We start from the raw sequence: 20,311 nt of genomic DNA on the forward strand, positions 1-20,311 counted from the left end.
CAGTCTAAGAATAGTTCACAAAGGGAAACTAAGCCGGGGATTCGAAATTATCGTCACCGCAACGCAAACTAATTGCGAATAGAAACCTCCAAAATTAAGAACTACCCTCTCTGCGCTAAGCACCATACGAATACAGAAATGAGCAAATAAATCGATTTTAAGGTCATTTTCATTTTCATTTTCTTTTTCTTTTTTTTTTTTTTTTTTGAACTTTGTTAAATTTCCCAAATTATGGAAAAGTCAATATAATACTTTCCGCAAAGGTTATATGATTGACGAAAATTCGTCCCCCATTTTATAAGTGGAGAAATACCGTGCTGCGTAGGCAGTGCTAGTTGCAACCGGCCGGAGAGACCATCCGCCCTGCGTTCGTTCCACAATAGGTTACCAGGTCTCCTAACTACGCTTGGCAAAATGCTCGACATCTCTGATGAACAGAGCGCGCTGCAAATAAAGTTTCTAAAGGCGCTTGACCTGTTCTGCATTTTTAAGTTTATCATCACCAATGACGTAAAGATACACGAGAGGCAGACGTACGACCTGCTGATAAGCATCCTTAACTCGTACTCTCTCATCAATATCAAGAATCCCTCTGGGGAAATATTTTCAGAAACGGAAAAGATATACAAGAAATACTTTTGGAGCAATGGGGAGGAAGAGAAGAGCACATCTGCCTCTGTCCGTTGTGAAGGGAAAGTCGTGCCAGACTCAGAGCAGGCACAGCGAAATGGCCCCACTGTCCTGAAGAGCAAAACATACAATGGGTTGAGCAACGTACAAAAGGGGATGAACAAGTCAAGGGAAATCTTCACAAACGACTCGCTCTTCTCGAAACACCTAAATAACAAACAAATATTTCAATTTTTTAAATTTCCCAAGAGCAAAAAAGTGGGAGACTACGTGAACAAGTGTTGTGTAGACGAACTCATAAACGAGCCATTAAATATAAATGTAGGATTCGTAAAATTTGACAAGAAAAAAAGACGGAAAAAGAAGAGGAAGAGACCCGAAAAAGGTACAGTTAGTATCCCTACGAACTTGTGTAAATATAACAGCGACTCAGGGATACATAATTCTCGTCTCAAGAATTCTTGCAGTTGTTTTTACCAATCAAAGGAAAACTCTAAAATTTTTAAAAATAATTTTAAAAAAATGGCCAATGAAGCCGATCTATCCGTTTCTGATTCTTCTGAATTATTTTCCAGCTTGAGAACAAAATTTGTTAAAGATTCTGCCAGTAGATACTTCGCCTTGGACAACCCCAACGGAAGCAACTCTGAGGATGAATCTGATTATAACTATTACAGTGAGAATACCAATAGGGACGACCCGGGGAATGCGACCCACAATAACAGAAACGTGAAACTGCGGAATCAGTTCCTCTCGGTTAAACTCTCCATGTATAACTCGCGTCTGTGTAATAGCGGCGGGAAGGCGCACCCCGCGGGTGCAGAGGACCTCGGCGTCTCAAACACGAACAAGACCGTTAAGATGATGAGCCCCGCAAACCACCCTAAGTATGATAGCCACGCTAACAGCTCAAACCATGCTATAGCGGCAAACCATGCCATCGCCACAAACCACTTTTACGACGAAACCTCCATGTGTTTCAACCACTTCTACGAAATACACAACATTCTCAATCGAGACCCCAATGGTTTACGCAAAATAAAAATTATGATAAAGAAGGACATCGGAACTATTAGCATATCCCCATTCTACGTAAACTTCGACTGGACGAGGATATTCAAAAGGGTCTGCACAGCTTTTAACATAACCAATTTTAATTACAAGAATCAAGGAATCTATCAAATTATAAATTCCTGTTTCAGTACGCCAGAATCCAGGGAAATTTTAAAACACATTTTTCTCGACGACCTTTATGAGCAACAGGAAATATTTGATAGCGAAATGAATGGCAAAAAAAATGCTAAGAAAAAAAATTTCCTGAAGATGAAAAATAAAGAGCATGTTTTAGAAATACTGGATGATGAGAAAAGAATTAATGTCCTTTATTTTATTAATCGGTTTTTGTATTCACAGAAGACACCCCTCTCCAATTTATTTACAAGTTATTGCTTGCAGAAGGGCACCAATTCCGAGGAAAACGCGACATGGAAAAGGTTAAAGCTGTCGAAAGAATCAGCACAGCCACTCCTATCGCAACAACAGGAACAACAGGAACAACAGACAAAATCACCCCCACCGGTGCAGGTCTGTCATTCCTGCACACCCGACGACGACCCACCGTTTGACGAACTCACAATCGATTACCTACTCTTTCTAATGCTCTTCGAAAAAAAAATTGACGAGAAATTTCACAAATACCTGCTTGGCAAAATTGAATCGTGTAAAGACTACTTGGCAGACGAGGGGCAAGAGAAAAACGCCTCCACCGAATCATCTTTGGATTCACAACAAAACTGGAATACCTCTCATCATCAAGTCCGAAAGATTGATTGTAGTTCTTTCCACGTGCATAGGGAAGTAGAAAAGCAGGTGAAGGATACTGATCCATCCGATGCTACGCAAAGTCACCTTGATGAGTTTAAACAAAGCGAAATTTCTTTCGGAAAATTTGGAGTAAGCCCTATTGATCATGATGGTAACCTTAGGGGAGGCGACAAAATGGAAGTCTCTTTACCATCAGGGGGAAGGTACCCTTCATCTACCGTCAATGGGGAATTAACTTCCATGGGTTCATTTGCGTCCCTTGCGTCTCTCACATCATTCACCTCCTTCGGGACACAGATGACCATAACGACGCATGATAGTATTTCCACACAGAGTGCCATCCCAACGAACGCTACCATCTGTCGGAAGGTTACCCTCGCGTCGGATAATACCAACAGCACATGCAACACGAGCAGCACAACGCCAGGTGGGATATCCCTCATCAATTTACAAAGCACAAACGAGGTCTGTGACGAAACCGTAACGAATCCCCCCGCAAAGGTGGCATATATACAATCGGAGTCGGATGAATGCCAAAACAAAATACAACTTGTAAAAAAAACGAACAAACAGAACGAAGAAAGAACGAATGAACAACCGAATGAACGAACGAATGAACAATCGAATGAACAACCAAATGAACAATCAAATGAACAACCAAATGAACAAACGAATGAACAAACGAATGAACAAATGAATGAGTCTATGAAAGGCACCACGGAGGATGGTCACAAAGAAATGCAAAAGGGGCTCGAAAACGATGAACATAATTATTACCAATTAAAAAAAACAGAACTTGCATCTGATATAGAATCCAATAATAAGAGCCGAGCAAAATACGCATCGGAAATTCAAAACGAAATAACCCTGCTCAAGTGCATAAGACCCTTTCCAACAGTCTACTGGCTAATAAACAAAAATATGTGTGGTTATATTTCCCATTTAGAAAAAATGAATATAATAAAAAATATAGAGTTCTTCGTAAATTGCAAGAAGGAAGAATTCCGCCTGCTCAGATACTATCTCATCTATGACCATCTCAAATACATAATAATTCGGTTGAGACATGTTCACAAGAGAATCTTGCGCTTCTTTTACAACCTATTTTTAAATAGTTTTAATTTTAAAAAACAATTCACACAGCATGAGAACAACCATTGTTGTATATCTTCCATTTACACAAATTCATTTGATTTCTCTCCTCATGTTTTAAGTAAATTCATACATACCTATCAGATTGACTCGCAAGTTATTAACGAAATTTTTCGGAAGATTAACACTTTAAGGGTTAAAGGAATTGGAGGCATTTCCAACTTCTTAACTGTTAAGTGTATACACCTTTATTTTGCTTCTCATTTGTCTTATCCAAACACCATTGGCTATATTTTGGAGGAAATTTTCAAGTCCTAACACTCCGTTTTACTTTCCCATGTGGGGTTTTCTTCCTTTGTGTCAGCTTTTCCTCCTCTCTCCTCTCCATACGTTTAATTATTCCCGCTTTCCGCTTCATGTTTGTGTTTTATCCTCCACGTGCTGACAGCAGCGCGTGGCGCAATTTTCCCCTTTCAACTTCCCAACATGGAAACAACATTTTTTTTTTTTTTTTTTTTTTTTTTCGCCTCTTCTTCGTCCAAATATACTTCCTTCGTGGAAAGTATGCCAAAGAAAGAGGACGCAAAGGCTATCCCACAAATGAGATTGCCTTTCCTTCTTATTGCCCGTCCAAAGCATGTCACAAAGGTGACTTAGAAAAAAAGGGTGAATATCGTAGCAACATTTCATACACACTCCATGTTCAATCAACCAAAGCCTCTCAAACATGAAGTGAAGTTTTTAAAGAAAATTATGCGCACCCTTATGATGTTCACTTTACGCTGCACTTTCTCAACCGTTGGAACAAAAAGCATAAGCAGCTACCCTTTCTTTTTGTAATTTCCTCCCATTTTTCACTACCAGCACGGCAAGGCGTCTAATTTTCCCTCCTTTTCCAAGCAGAGGAATAACGAAAGGGGGTGTATCCCCTATCATAAGATGCTTCGTTGGGGGTGACTCATGTAGGTACTCCCCTCCCCCTCTCCTTTTTTATAAAGATCAAGGAACTTCTGAACGGAATTATTCTTACCATGTTAATTACTCGTAACCAGTGAGGGATACCCCCCCCCCAAAAAAAAAGGCACGTATAAAATATTTCTACACAATTACACGAAACCCCTTTATGGTGCGCATTTTTAATGTGTTAGTCAAATTTGGAGCAAACATTACGTTACCCAGCGTTGCAGTTGTTTACCTTCAATATGCCCCGTTTTATTTGCGCATTTTTACGTTAGAACAATACGATTAGGTAGTGCCTTGGTTATAATTTATAAAAAGTGGAGATTCTCCTTTCTGCTTTCCCCGTTTTTATACCAACCATGTACATTGCAACGGTACAAAGGACCCCTCGAAGAATAACCGAAGGGGGGTTGACCCACATGATGTGCACAAGATGGGGACGCGTACACATGGGCTACGAAATATTATTGTGTTGTATGACACATTACAATATATGGAAGTTCCAAAAATCTTTCCCTCTCTTGCGTGAGAATTTTTTATATGTTCATATGGAAGGTACAGTATGACCGTTTCGCAAGAGGGTCCTCCTCATTCCAACACAGCATGCAGACAAAAATGCGCCCCCTTTTTTTTTTTTTTTTTTTGTGCAAATATATTCTCAAGTAACGTTCCACATGCGTGTGATCCGAGTCATGCGAGTATGTACCCACGGCGAGGCACATCTCAATGGAACCCGGTTTGCCCCCCAGAAAATTTACCACTTGGAAGTGTTTTGGAGGGATACACAAAAAAAAAAAAAAAAAAAAAAAAAAAAAAAAAAATTACGAGGAACAAGACACTCGCTTCTCAGCACTACCCCCTTCCACTTTGCGCTTTAGGCCAGATTCCTTCACCACTCCAATTTTTATTTACAACAAGCTCCTTCTGCGCCATTTTGTTTTCACCATTTTGATACACTTGAAAATGGAACATACGTGTGTTAACGGTGTGATTTGGAATTATGCCCTCTGAAGGTTTCTTAAAAGTGGCATTCTTTTTTCCTTTATTTTTTTTTTGTTCTTTTTTATTTTCCTCATTCTTCCTTTAGTTTCTCCTTGCTTTATTTTTCTGCCTTATTTTTTTTTTTTTTTTTTTTTTTTTTTTTCCCATTCCCCCAACCATATATACCCAACGTACATTTTAACACGTACGCAATTTTGTAGGCCGCATGAGTATATATATATATATATATATATATTTTTCAAGCCATTCTGCTACGCCCCGCTCCAAGCACAAATTGACTGTGCCACGTACATATAACGCTTGGGCGCATGTCGTATGGAAAAGTGTTACGGTATGCACTTGTATAAATGTAGCATTATGCCGTGTCGTATTGTATAACACTGCAAAACTTCGCATACCACTTACGACAGCTTTTATATAACTCCCGCTCACCTTCGCCTTACACTTCTTCACCTTTTTTTTTCTACCCCCTTTATGTACTTGCCTGTTTAACTCGCCACAAGTAAAAACCGCGAACGTTTTTTTATAAAGTATTTACCCTTTCACCCTTCACCCACATTTTATGATAATTTTTTTTTTTTTTTTTTTTTCAAATTTCCTAGCATATACCAACTCCCATGCATTCGCGAAACGCGAAAAACAGAATATTTTTTTAACTGAAAAATAATTAACGAGCAAAATGAGCCTCTGAATAACTGGCCCCCATTTCTACAGCTTGGCGAAAGCGGCCATTCGGCGTTTTTCTCCGTGGAGCTGTCGCACAGTCAGAGGACTGAGTTAACCAACGGACGAGCAAAGGAAGGAGGGTGCAACCCTGCCAATTCAGTCCCACGGTTAAAAGCTTCTTATAGCAAGAAAAAACAAAAAAAAAAAAAAAAAAAAAAAAAAAGGGGAAAAGAGTAAACGAGGCATTTTATTTTTTTCCCCCCTCTATTTGTTTATACATTTCTACATTCGTGCGCGTATACATTTTATTTACCACACCGTCTCCTTGTATTCCTCCATCACGTGCATATGTTTGTACGACCATCTATGAACTTCTCCCCTCGACGCATATCTTTCACCTACGCAGATACAAAAGGAACATATATAAATTGCTCCTTATGTGCCGAAGCAAGGGGGCGGAGGTACACGTAATTCGCACTTCCTAATCCCTTTGGGTATGCGCCACCATTTTACATGTGGGAATATCCCCCGCGTCAGCGCTTCTGCAAAGGTGTCCACGTGTAAAAGCGGAAAGAGACACACATAGCTGCAAGCGTCGGGAGGAAATACTCCCGCTATTCTTTCACTCAATTCACCCTCTTAATACGACTTCTTACACGTCGTTGGAAAAATGTACCTGAGTAAGGAAAAGAAGGAACACGAGGAGGAGGGGAAACGGGGCGTGGGTGCAAAGAACCCATCAACTCAAAGGAATAGAAAGTATGGAAGAAATACAAAACATCCCGCATCATTATATAACAACAGATATATTAACAAATTTCATAAACGAAATAATGACATTCGGACAAAAAGAGGGAACCACGGGATGATGAGTTTTGGAAATTTGTCTCTAAATAGTACCCATCAATATATGAAGGCAGAAAATATAAAAGCGAATCAAGTATATTTTAACAAAACAACCATCGCTAGAAGTAGCAAGGAAAACACAAGAACGACAGTTTACAAAAAAAATTACTTTGCACAAGATAACATTAATTATAACACCTTCATAAATTCACAAACGCCTGTCTGTTCATTTCATATAGAAAAAACAGAAGAGGATATAAACAACCAAAACAAATTTAACGAGACTGTTTACCGAACTAACGACAAAAATACCAACACCGAAATAACCAACTCTCTCTTCCCTTCGTTTGTTGAGGAAGTCAATTTTACAAATAATCTTGTTAACTTATCTGCCATTCTTATCCTTTCCAGTAACGATAAGATTTTTAACAACCTAGAGTTTGAGGGGAAGACTACTCCTTCTCCTAATGAATGCAATTTGTGCATCTACGTAAATGTAATAAATAAGAACACCCCTCAGTGCTATAAGCAGCTTTATCCTGTGTCTTATAATTTTAAAAATCGACTTTTGTTTGCTACATCAAGTAGCTCATCTGTTGTCGATTCATCTCTCCTGGTGGATAAAATTATCATCAAGGGAAATTTTAAGACTCTCTCTCTCATCGTTTTGGGCCAACCGGAGGAGATAACCGACGCGTTGATGTAAGTGCAGTAGGAATTGTTCACCTCCGTGGTGGTCATTTTACATACAACATATTTCGTAGCAACAACACTATGCCATCCTTCACACGCACGCACACACACACACACACACACACACACAATCACACGCACCTCTGCAGATCCTACCGAGAAAACCTGCTCGACGATAATCTGAGGAGCAAGATAGGCCAAGACACACTAGACGTTGAAAACATAGACTTGGAGAAGGACGACTTGTATGTTCCCAAAAGACCCGTCGATATCAGGACATATAACATCAACACGCTCATTGATGAGAAGCTCATTTCCAAGAAGCCCAGTGAAGGAAATTATTTCGACAAAATTGACTGGCCCCTTGGGGGTACGCAGGAGGAGAGCAGCGGATCCAGTAAACTCGGCCCATTTGATCAAATTAGCCAAACGGCAGAATCGAAACAACTGGTTCAATTGAAGCACCTCTGTGACCTCCTGGAGGAACAGTTCCTAAAAAATAATGCGGACCAGCTTGGAAAGGAAAATTCTGAAGATGTCGCAAAAGGAGAAGAAAATGAAGCCGAGCATAATAACACCCTCGAAGGAAAGCAGACAAATGGCGAAAACATCGAAGAATCAGAAACAAAACATTCACACGAACATAGCAATGATTTCATTGACATGAGTGAGGAAAGTGAAACAACTTCCACCAAAAATGATAGCATGCCGTGCTTCATCCCACCGGACAATGAACTGATAATAAAGATACTAAACGAGTTTACTGAAATGTATAAAATACGAAAACACATTTCCAAGGACAATTCCACAACGTATAGGAAAATTATTAAATATGGAATGATGTGGATTTTCTACATTTTCAATCAAATAAAAAAAGATCAACACAACTTTCTTTTGAACTATGCAAAATACACAGAAATAAAGACTCACGACATATTAGGGTGTTTATTATTACTTAGGAGATGTGCACTTTATTCAGAACTAGCAAAAGATCTAATACATATGAATTTCAATTCCCACATTATTTATATGGACCCACAATGTCCCCATGTCTTGATAAATTTAGTCGATATGCTCAGTGTTAATAACGTTTACTTCTTTTCTTCTTGGAAAATTAAGACATCGATTTTGAAATCGCTCATCGCCTTGATATCAGATGCCTACGTCATGAGTCACTTTTGCAGTTATGTAAGTTGAAAAAAAAGAAAAAATAAAGTAAAAAAAAATAATAAAAGTAAAACAAAATATTAAAAAGAAACGAGAGAGGTACACATGTACTTCGAGAGATACACCCTGATGAATCTCAACCATTTTGCGCACCCCCCCCCCCCCTCCTTGAGTGTACATTATTATGTGTATACCATGTAGACAAGCGTGCTCGTGTGTTTATATTTGCATCTGATTCTATTGTGTTCCACATACATTTCTATCTGGTGCAACAATGTGGAAGATCGCCTTGCGCCTTTTCCCACCCTTCTTATGTATTTATTGTAAACACAGACGAGGCAGTTTCTTTTTTCGTTTTTTTTTTTTTTTTCTGTTTCATTTTTTTTGTTTCATTTTTTCTGTTTCATTTTTTCTGTTTCATTTTTTCCGTTTCATTTTTGTTGTTTCATTTTTTCTGTTTCATTTTTTCTGTTTCATTTTTTCTGTTTCATTTTTTCTGTTTCATTTTTTTTGTTTAATTTTTTCTGTTTAATTTTTTCTGTTTAATTTTTTCTGTTTCATTTTTTTTGTTTAATTTTTTCTGTTTCATTTTCTTCTTGATCCCTTACGTGAGGCGAACAGTAGGATTCGAGCCCTTCCCCCCCCCATGTAGCTCCAGTTACATAATATTTTCTCCCCACCACACAACGACCAAATGATATACGTGCCCAACGCATTTTAAATGCCTCATTTGTTTTCCGTTTTGTCATACTTATCCCCACTGGACATCTGAGTTTTTACACTAGTATTCTGTACACCCAGTTGTTTATCTACCGCTATCACTATCCCCCTCCTACATCGGCGCGGGTTTATTTGTTTGTTACATAAAGCACGCTGTGTCATATCGTGAATTTGCCTTTTCTTTTTTCCCATCTGGTAACAACACGTCGCGAAGGGGAGATGAAAAGCCCATTTGAAAAAATTCCGCCTCTACAATTGCTCCCCATGCGAGTGTGCATATTTATTAATCTAGACAGTGTGGGGGGAGGGATCTATGATCTCATATGGTTAACTTGGCGAGTATCGCGAAAGTGCTCTTCAACATTGCAATTTTTTTTTTTTTTTTTCTCTCTTTTCTGTGGGGGGTACACAAATTGGAGGAAATGCGACGTGCCACAGCGCAAATACACATTTCCCCTTCATGAATAAACGTGTGAATATGGTGTGGCGGAGTGTGCCTGCTCAATCAGGAGCGAAATGAATGCGAATAGAAAATGGTAACTGTCATAATTTTATTACTCATTTTTCTGTTTTATCTTTTTTTTTTTTTTTTTTTTCCTTATTAGATGGACGAGGATGGGGAAACGCCATACCAGAAACTGCTCAAGGTGTCCTCAAGCAACAAAATGAAGAGGTAAGCCAAGTCATCCTCATAATCCCGCGGGTCTTTTTATTTTGCCCAACAGCAGCTACCCGATGGCGTGATTTTTTCCGCACGTCGTTGTGGTTGCCCATTTTTTTTTTTTTTTTTTTTTTTTTTTTCACCGCACTAAGCATACCTATTTCACATGTGTCCCTTCCCCATTGCCATCGCCACCGTAGGTACAATGTGAAAAGGCTTCTCGGAATCATCCTCTGTAGAGTGAAGCTCTACCAACACATCAACAGTTTCGAAAGGAGCGTGATGGACATCGTCGTGAACAGGAAGAAGTACGGGAAGAATCTATTCAACGAAACCGTTACGACCAAGCTCATCTGCGAGTTGAAGAATGTACACAAAGAATTATTTCAACACAGCTGTAGACCAGAGAGTAAAAACAGTTGCTACGATGAACCGTATGAGGAGGAAATTTTTATTTTAGATGAAAAAAAAAGAAAAAGAAAAAATTATTACCTCCACAAATTACATCATTATGTCATTTCATATTTAAAACGAAATAAATTTTTTATTCTTTTTCTATACATTTTAAAAGAATTTGAAATATATTTAAAAATCTCCCTATTTTTAAATTCGTATGACATTGCTTTTGTGACGGCTGTGAACGACTTTTTGTTTTATTTCCTGAACTGTTCAGGTGGAATTAATTTCCTACTAAATTACAATTTCGCTATTTTCGAGAAATTGTACAAAAGCATATGTCTACTTATAAATAAAAAAATGAAAGATCTCAATGGAAAGGTAAATCACTTGATGACAGGCCAAGCGGATGGCTCAGCCACTGACCAAATGATAAATTCTACAAGAAACAAAGGCGCAGACAACAACAACACTACTGAGCTTTCAAATATTGGGGCCAAAATTCAACTCTTTAAAACAAAGCCAAATGAAGTTATATCAAATTCATATGACAACACAAGTGAACCCAAGGATAGTAGGACGGACAAAGCCACTGAAAATGATCCATCATTGCATGAATTTCAGGACCCGTATGGAGAACGTGGTCTTGTCAGTGGGATCAAACCCCTTGCGGAAGGGGAAGACACAACTGACCAAGGGGATGTTATCCCCAGGGACAACATTGAAAGCGCATGCACCGCAGGAGGAGCAGCAGGAGGGAACCTTTCCTCAGATAATTGTCCTCATGAAAGGGATAATCTAAATGCAAGCGCGCAAAATTTGAAGCAGAATTTTTTATTCAACGAAAAGAACTTCTTCTACGACAACTCCAAGTGCATGTACACCTACAACGATGTCCTTAGGAATAAAAATATTTCAGATGATCAGTATTTGGATGGGTATAATTACAAAGACATGAAAAATATCAGAAATTACTGCTCATACATATTATGCGCCTTGAAGACCTTTTTCAAGACGAACCTCCTAATTGAACTTTTCTTCAATTCTGGAGGTAACATATCTTTGGAGCATTTAAAAATTTTTAACGTTTTAAGTTCCTATCCCCTCCCCAAATTGGCTCTCTTCAACAACGACAATTTTTATTACTTCTTCCTTCATCTCATTCATTTGTTATATTACTTTATCTATATGGAAAAGCTGTACGAAGAAGGAGTTTCCAGTGAGGATCGAGGAACTAGCAGGTCCAATGGTACCAATCAGGGCCAAGAAGACGAAGGAAGAGATATTCTTGATAAGGGGAATGAACGTAAACTAAAGGGGGCACAATCATCCCCAGTAGACACATTAACAGATATGGATAAAACAAACTTACTGAGCAATCGTCATATGAATAGCAACACCAATGAGTGCATTCTAGTCACTATAAGATATCTCGTCGGAATTATTTACAACCTAATTTTTTATGACGACTCTGGGCATTATGTGTACCATCTGGGGTACTCCATATATGTGTGTCTGGAAGAAATGAAAAACATTACTGGGGAGGTGAAAATGAACAAAGACTACTCCTTTGGTAATCTGAATAATATTTTTCCAAAACGAATTTTACTAAAAAATTACTTAAGTAATGACAAGTTGTTTTATAATAACTACTTCTATCTCTATGACAACCTAAAGGGATTGTACTCCGAGCTCTATCGCTATGAGAAGAAGAAATTCAACGAAATGTCGGCGGAGAGGAAGAAGGAGCTCTACGAAGATAGGCTCGTCAACGTGCTCAGTAAGGCCACTAAGACGGAAGTAGCGAATCCAGCCAATACTGCGCAGGAGGTGGACTCGAAGTCTCCTATGCAAAGTTTGGTTGATCAAATAAAAGAGCGTATAAAGAAGAAGGAAAAAATGTACTTGGACTTACCCCCCCTAAAGTCGATTTACACGCCAAATGTCACAAAAATAATTGAAAACTGCAAAGTAGAAAAGGATAGCAAGTACATACTGAAGAAATCAAAGGAGTTAAACAATTACAATTGCAAGTTAAACAACGACATTTATATAAATAACTCCTCGAAGAACTGCTCTCGCTTGGGTAGTGGTAGCAGCACAAATAACCAATACGTAGAATTGTTAGAAGAACTTGATGATACGCCCACAGAGAGTTACCCCCCCAATAGAAAAATCGACACCACAACGTATCCTTTTTTACCGCTGAACCTTCTCTACTACTACATGAATTTGTGTCCAAATGTAAACTTCTTTTCTAAGTTGTACGATGAAAATGGGCCTATGGAAAAGGGCGTACTAGACGTGGAAGAAGATGAGAAGTACATGTTACAAGAAGAGGGCGATTTCTTCTACCTCAACAGACAAGGTGTTCTTCATAGCGACCAAGTGCACCACAGTAATTATATATTCGTAAGAAATGACAAAATTGATGAAACCAACAAGCCCATAAGGGGCGACAACGGCAAGGAGAGGAAAAAACATAACCACAGAAGTGGTCCCTACAGTGGTGACAATAGTAACCTTCTCAGTGGTGAGAAACAGCCGGAAGAGGAAACCCTGCTTACCAACGCCAATTACGTAAGCAAACACGAACATGGGGATTTTAAAAACATAGGGACGATACTCTACCTGGAAAATAACCTCGAGTTTATAATAAAGTTGATAACGAAGTGTATCTTCTACCTAAATGGAAACACATTCAAACTAGCTCTGCTCAATTTTAACAAAATGAGCGGAAGAGTACTTTACAAAATATTAAAAAATCGAAGGAAAACTCTCTTTCTAGTAAAGTCAATCCTAAACATTCTTTTAAATTTTTTCTATAACTTAACAAGTAATGCTAATTCTATTTCTTTAAGGTCTTATAGAAATAGCGAGTTGCTTTACTCTCTTCTTTTTCTGTTGAACAAGTTGCTAAGCTTTACCGATTGGTTAGGATCCAACAACACATCGGAGTGCAATCATCATTCGTCTGTTTTCCTCCTAAGATATAACATCATTTACTTGCTTCGCATTTTTTACCTATGGTTTAATAAAACAAGTGATAACCAGTCTTTCCTCTTTCGCTGTGTTCTGAAGTATACAAGAATTCTCCCTTCCTTTAGTACATCTGGCATGCTCCTCATTCTAACCTTTTTCGATTTAAAAAATATTTTCCCAGATTATATTTACTCATTTTTCCTTGCAAAGAATTTGAAGGGCATTTGCTACGACGCAGAGACGCATAGTGCTTCTTTGGAGGAGCAGAGTCAAATGCAACACAAGGGAGATCCCCAAGAGGACGACATACAAATGGAAGATTCGGAGTGGGAGGAAGTAACCGAGGGGGGAGAATCGGAGCAGGGAGAGTTCGAAGATGACGTCGTGGGAGAAGAAGGCCCCGCAGGAAAGAGAAAACAAACGAAAAGTAAAGGAACTGCAAATCGGGCTACCGGTAGAAAGGGAAAGAAAAACAAAAATGACGAACATGGTAAGGAGGTGCCCAGCCAACTTGATGAGGAACCAAACCCAGAAGATAACGAACCAAATGGTAATAGACCCAATGGAGAGGTGCATGATCATGTAGAGAGTGATCATAAATCCCACTCGGAAAGTCTACAACCAAGCGGATGCCCTCAATCAGGGGGAGATAAAAACCAGGACGCATTCCCAAATCATGGAGAAAATTGCATCTCTCCGTATGACAAATTGGAGGTGTTAAAGAAAAACCGAAAAGCGTTCGATCGTTACGCGCTTGAGTTGGATCGCCCCTGTGATACGTTCTTGAGCGATGTGGAGGAAGATAGTAAGAAGGAGGAACAGGATGAAGTTGCCAACCCGCACGGAGAACATAATCATCGCAATGACAATGCAGAACCCCTCCTTGAGGATAGCCTAACCAGAGTTAGACCAACAGGTGAGACAGCCCATCGTGAAGAATTCAACACGGAAGGAAATGAAACTACAAATGAGAATCCCCACACAAAATTAAGCGAAGAATTGTACAGTGAACCTATGGGTGATTCAAACGCCCAAAACAACCAACAAGGAGGAACCTTAGAAAGGGTTGTTATGTATTGCAAACTGGATGACACATTTAAAGAAAATGAAGATAAAACCACCTTATACCTCTGCTGCGACATAAATGTGATGAAGCGAATTTTAAATGAACAATTATGCGAGCAATTCCGTGTGTACAATGTAGCTCACTCGACTGATCATTATGATCAAGTAACAGAGGCTGATAGAGCAAGCAACCAACAGATGTATGGTTATCATAACAGATCATTCATAGGTAACTTATCCCTGAACCTTAGCGACATAGAAGATGACATAAGTAAAGAAAAAAGAAATGAGGGGGGTTCGAATAATAATAACAATTTTAACATACTCAATGATGATAATTTATCGAAGAATTACATTGGAACTAATTCCAAGGGAATCTCCTTCCTGTCAACGCGAAAACTCCTTTGCAGGAAGGGCAAGGAACATTCTTTACGTCCATCTAGTGGGAAGGATATAAAGGGTGGCAGAGGGGAGGCAGGCATCTCTTTCTTGTCCTCAGAAATTAAGGACCAGTACAGCGAGGAGGAGGATCAATGTGGTAAAAACAGTTTCCTCTTTCAGAATTTTAAATACCCAGGGGGAAAGATAGTCAGCCAAGATGGACCCAATAGTGACGACCCTGATGCTGTAAACGACAATGCCTTCTATCGCTCAAGTTACAACAAAACAGATGAGAAGTCGAGTAAGCAACCCCTTTGGGGAGAGAAGTACTCCTCACAGGTAGGATTGGAACCGACAAGGACAAAAACCACTGGTGTATTATCATCAAATCGAATCGCCTCCATCCGCGTGACGTGCCCATATGCAATTAAAAATTTTGTAAACGATAGCGAGGAAAATTGTTCGGAACACATCTTAAAAAAGATCAGGCGAAATGAGCACTTGGCAGAGCAGCACATCAACCTTAGGAGGTTAAGCCAAGTAGAGAGGGAAAAAATATATTTAATAAAAAGGGAATTGAAATTAAGAGAGTATACGAATTTGGAAGACCTGTGTGATTACATCAACTTCATTGTAAGAATAAGCAAAACGAATAACGTAATTGGTCGCGCTTTGAGCACGCATTGTTGTGTTCTTCTTTTTAATCACAGAATCCCTATTTTTTCGATACTCTTTAATCACATATATAGTATTATGAACCAGTTAAAAAAAATAAACATGTATAACACGAATAATAACGATGATGAGACAAGCATATGCATGAACAAAATAAACTTCTACTCATTCTATTCCTACAACAGCACCCAACTCAGTAACATTTTTTACACTTTCAATAAGGAGATTTACCTCTTGAAAGAAATATCCAACTTTTTCTCCTTCCTCTTGGATATTTTCCACCTCTGCTTTTTTAACAGCTATAAAAATAATTACAATAGATTAATAAAATTGATTTACTTACCATCCAAGAAATTCCTTGATATCCTATACGACCTGATCCGTAACCTGAATGAGGTTCTTCCCCAGGAGCTAATTCGCTGTGTGGTCAAAGTATCTGCCACTATTTTCCGAGGCTATGCTTATGTGCTCTTCGTGTTCTTTAACAAGCACGCCATTTTGCACAGTGAAAAAAATGCACACATGGTAACCTCCTCAGATGAAAGATCAAATGGATGCCCACATTTTCAACCAAAGGAGTATCTCTTCATACAAAAGAATCGCAATACACAAGAACAATTCACTTCATGTGGAGATGAGCAAAAGGAGAATAATATCAGAAGTACTAGCAACGATTCCTTCCTCAACCAAAACGTCTTCCTTTCATGCCCTAATTACGTAAAATATATTAAATTTTTTATGCAATATTATGCCGAATTAATAAACACGAAAAATGTTATAGACGATGAGAACAAAAAAAATGTGCTCTATAAATATGCTCATTACGTGGATCTCAAAACGGTACACCTATGCTTGATAAATATTTACGAAATTGTGAAGAACCGGGTTTTCTTTTTTTTCTCCTTCTTCAAAGTTCAGAGAGGGTTAGCCAACTTATTCTTTAGGTACATACACAGGTGCAAAAGTAGAAGAGGAAGTGGCCCACTCCTCTTTAGCACAGAGTATGGGGGGAGTATACAAAGGAGTGGCGCGGAAACACCCCAACTGCTACTCTCGTCAACCCAATCCGAAGAAACAGAAATGGCGTTCATTCACCTGTTCGACTTCTACCTAAAACCAAACAAACATATGAACCTCTCCTACCTCCTCGAGTTTTTCTCCTGCTTGTGCAACGTTATCCAAGACATGAATTACAAAATTATTGAGCTCTATGAATACATAAATGTAATAGATATAATAATAAATATAATTTTTCGGATTGTTGATTACAACTTTAATTCTCTCTTCATTCTGCACCACTTGGTCTCCCCCGATACATCATCAGTCACTCGACACGTAAACAGGGTGCTCCGGATGCACCGAATCGAGCGACTTCGCGAAACAGGAGAAATCAATAATTCTCAGCAGAGCAATTACACGGGCACCCAATTTAAGGATAAAAACGCAAACAAAGAAAACGCTTTTGAAGAGAAAAAGAAGACAATGCTCCTACCTAATGTGGATAACTTCAAGAGAAACTTCCTATCTGGTCTTTTGAACAGTTTAGAAAATCTGCATCTCTGTATGAACAGAAAACTGCATGACCAATCGCAGCAAGTGGACCCATTTAACGATCCCAGTGGAGACAACGTTCAAAGCGGAAAGAGAGGAGACGAGTGTGGTGATGAGTACACAAGAGGCACAGACACGAATGCAATTAAGCTAGATGACCAAGCAGCGACGCAACCCACGTATATTAATACAAACACTCCTAACAGTTCCGTCGGAACAAACGATGCAGAACCCCCCTTGCACCTCCTCTCAATTGCCCTTTTAAATCTTATCAAGAAAGTGAAGTTGGTAAAAGAACGAGTACTCACTTTGAATGCATCCTTCGTGCCCACTATCACGTTCAAGACATTTCTCCTTTTCGTTTGCTACGATATGAGTGAATTGAAGAATATTTATCGAGCACAAACTGCGAAGAGAAACCTCTCATCGGTATATATACCGGGGGGAGAAGCTAACAACAAAAGGAGACGACGCAATGGGGAAGACGATGGGGTAAATGCTGAAGTGGATAACGATGGTGAGCGTGAGGAGGATGAACAATCGATTGCCGTCAAGGAGGAAAACACTAGTGAGGATCGATCGGCCAACAATGACCCTGCGACGAACTGTGATCCTGCAACAAGCAATGATCCTGCAACGAGCAATGATCCTGCCGCCATCCACACGAAGGATTGCGCCTCCCTCTGCTACCCCATATTCAACGACGCCAACGTGACAATAAATACCCAATTCCTGTTTAAAAAACTGAGCGATGTTTTTTACGCTCCAAATGTCCTGAACAAAGTTACCAAGTCGTTTGAGTCCCATCAACACATAGACGACAACTACCTTCTCACGGTGAAGAACATGAATGCGAGTATTTCCATCCCCTCCGTAAATAAAAGATTGTATGACCACTGCTCTCACCTCTTTGCTGACATTCAGTCGAAGGTATATCTAAATGAAAACGACCAGGACAGAAACAGCTTTACTCTCTTTAACATATCACAGGAAAGTAAGTCCAAGGAAATCGACGAACAGCATGCACTGTACAATTACATAACCTTACTGAAAGAAGAAAAGAACAAATTGCAAAAGAAAAAAATGGATGCCAAAAATGCACAGGTTGTTCAAACAAAAGGGGGCAAACAATATAAGAGGGGTGACAAAAACACCTTTGAAGACCACTTCCGAAACAGAAAAACTGTGTCCTCTCGGGCCCCCTCCAAGCACGTGGATGATTACGAAGCTAACAATGCCGCTAACAATTCCGCTAACAATGCCGCTAATAGTGCCAATAATAGTGCCAATAACAATGCCGGCAGTAGTGCAACCCCAAATGATAGCAACAATAACCTAAACGGAAAGGAAAACGAAAAAGAGAATGTAAACGAAAATGAGCAAGCCGTTAGAGAAAATAACGACATGTCTCTTGAGAGCACCACCAGAGGGGACATCGTCAGTGGGCAAAAAGGAGCATCCAAAAATGCACCCACAAAGCATATGCCTACACAGGATAAAAACAAAATGAACAGAACTACCAATCGGGTCTACAAAACGAATACCAGCAACAACAGCGGCTTTGATGGTATTGGTAATGGCATCAACGGAAACGAAATCGTGGGGACACCCATTAGCATGAATGTGGTGAAGAATGATATTTATGCTTCTAAACCTGGGGAGAGGACCAACAGAAGAAACAACCAGAAGGCCCCCGGCAGAAGGCGCGCAGATGGTTACGGGTCGGCTGGTGCTAGGGGCGAGTATCAACAGGAGGCGAATTATGATGCCAATTATGATACAAACCACGACGTAAATCATGACGTAAATCATGACGTAAATTATGACGTAAATCAAGACGTAAATAATGATCCCCAATACGATCCCAACTATGACGCTAATTATGACCCCAACTATGACCCAAGTTACGATCCCAATTACGACCCAAACGTAGACCGCCATGACGACTACGACCAGTACGGTCCACGAGATGATCTGAACAGACGTGCCTACGACATGGATGGAGAAGAACAAAACCCGTATGATCCCGTGAACAATTATTCCAATGAAAATAATTTGGCAATGAATTCTCCTAACGGACCACGTCACCATCCCAACGACCTCTACGACGAGAATCACGCCTTCCAGAGTTATAACAGTAGGAATGATATAAACAGGGAGGGTATGGAAAACAACATGAACGCGAATGACTATCACATAACTTTGCAAAACGATGAAAATTTTGACGTAGCGTATGGAAGTCAATTTTCTAACCATACAGAAAGTAAGACCAGTGGTAATGCCAACGTGAGTAATGACATAGCCAGTAACATCAATCTCGAGCAAGAAAACGAAAATGAGGAAGCCAATCAAGTGGCCAATAAAAATTCTCATTTTGAAGATTGCACTTGCTACAAATTCAATTTAGTTGGATGGAAAGAGTTTTCAGAAGATGGTCATAAAAACGATTTGGACGTTTGTAAAATTGTCAACAAGCCCGTTCTACTTAGGGACCCCAGAATTAAAATGAAATTTCTGAAAATTCTGGACAGACATAAAAATATAAAAGATATATTTAAGAAGCTCGGTGTTGACATCAAGTGATTTCGTCATTGGAAGAAGCATCTCAAAGGGGAGGTGACTTCCCCCCCCCTTAATGCAGCCTCTACATGGCCAATCCACATCACTATTAGTATGCAACCCGCCGTTACTTCGCCTGGGAAAAAAAAAGGGAAGTTGTCATTATATCATGAATCCTCTCCCAACTCGTCCAACAAGTATACATTCCTACTGTTAAAGCACAATTTTGTCATTCACCCAATGAAAGGGTTTTCTCCAAATTTGTTCACCCAACAGAAAAAAACGCATGTCATATCGAAGCGCAAATTAATTTACGTCATTGTTCACTTGAGCAATGGGGAATAAGAGAAAACTTCTTCATGTGTTTTTCTACATGCTGTTTAAACCTTTAACTTTGCATAACAATTTGGACCTAATTTTGTTTTACCTTAACCCATTTTA

General features: G+C 39.3%; 2 protein-coding genes across 2 annotated transcripts; both read left to right on the plus strand.

The window, feature by feature from the left end:
* Positions 1-414: 414 nt before the first annotated feature.
* Positions 415-3,864, plus strand: PKNH_1104900 (rhoptry protein RHOP148, putative; the record flags this gene model as incomplete). Its single annotated transcript, XM_002261188.1, has 1 exon — positions 415-3,864. One exon carries the CDS (start codon positions 415-417, stop codon positions 3,862-3,864), a length of 3,450 nt encoding a protein of 1,149 aa, XP_002261224.1.
* A 2,980-nt stretch (positions 3,865-6,844) lies between these two features.
* PKNH_1105000 (conserved Plasmodium protein, unknown function) lies at positions 6,845-19,894 on the plus strand (the record flags this gene model as incomplete). Its single annotated transcript, XM_002261189.2, has 4 exons — positions 6,845-7,722; positions 7,863-8,901; positions 10,206-10,273; positions 10,462-19,894. The coding sequence occupies 4 exons, from the start codon at positions 6,845-6,847 to the stop codon at positions 19,892-19,894; spliced, it is 11,418 nt and encodes a 3,805-aa protein (XP_002261225.2).
* Between the last annotated feature and the right edge of the window lie 417 nt (positions 19,895-20,311).

The sequence above is a fragment of the Plasmodium knowlesi genome, assembly GCF_000006355.2.
Source record: "Plasmodium knowlesi strain H genome assembly, chromosome: 11".
Taxonomy (NCBI): domain Eukaryota; phylum Apicomplexa; class Aconoidasida; order Haemosporida; family Plasmodiidae; genus Plasmodium; species Plasmodium knowlesi.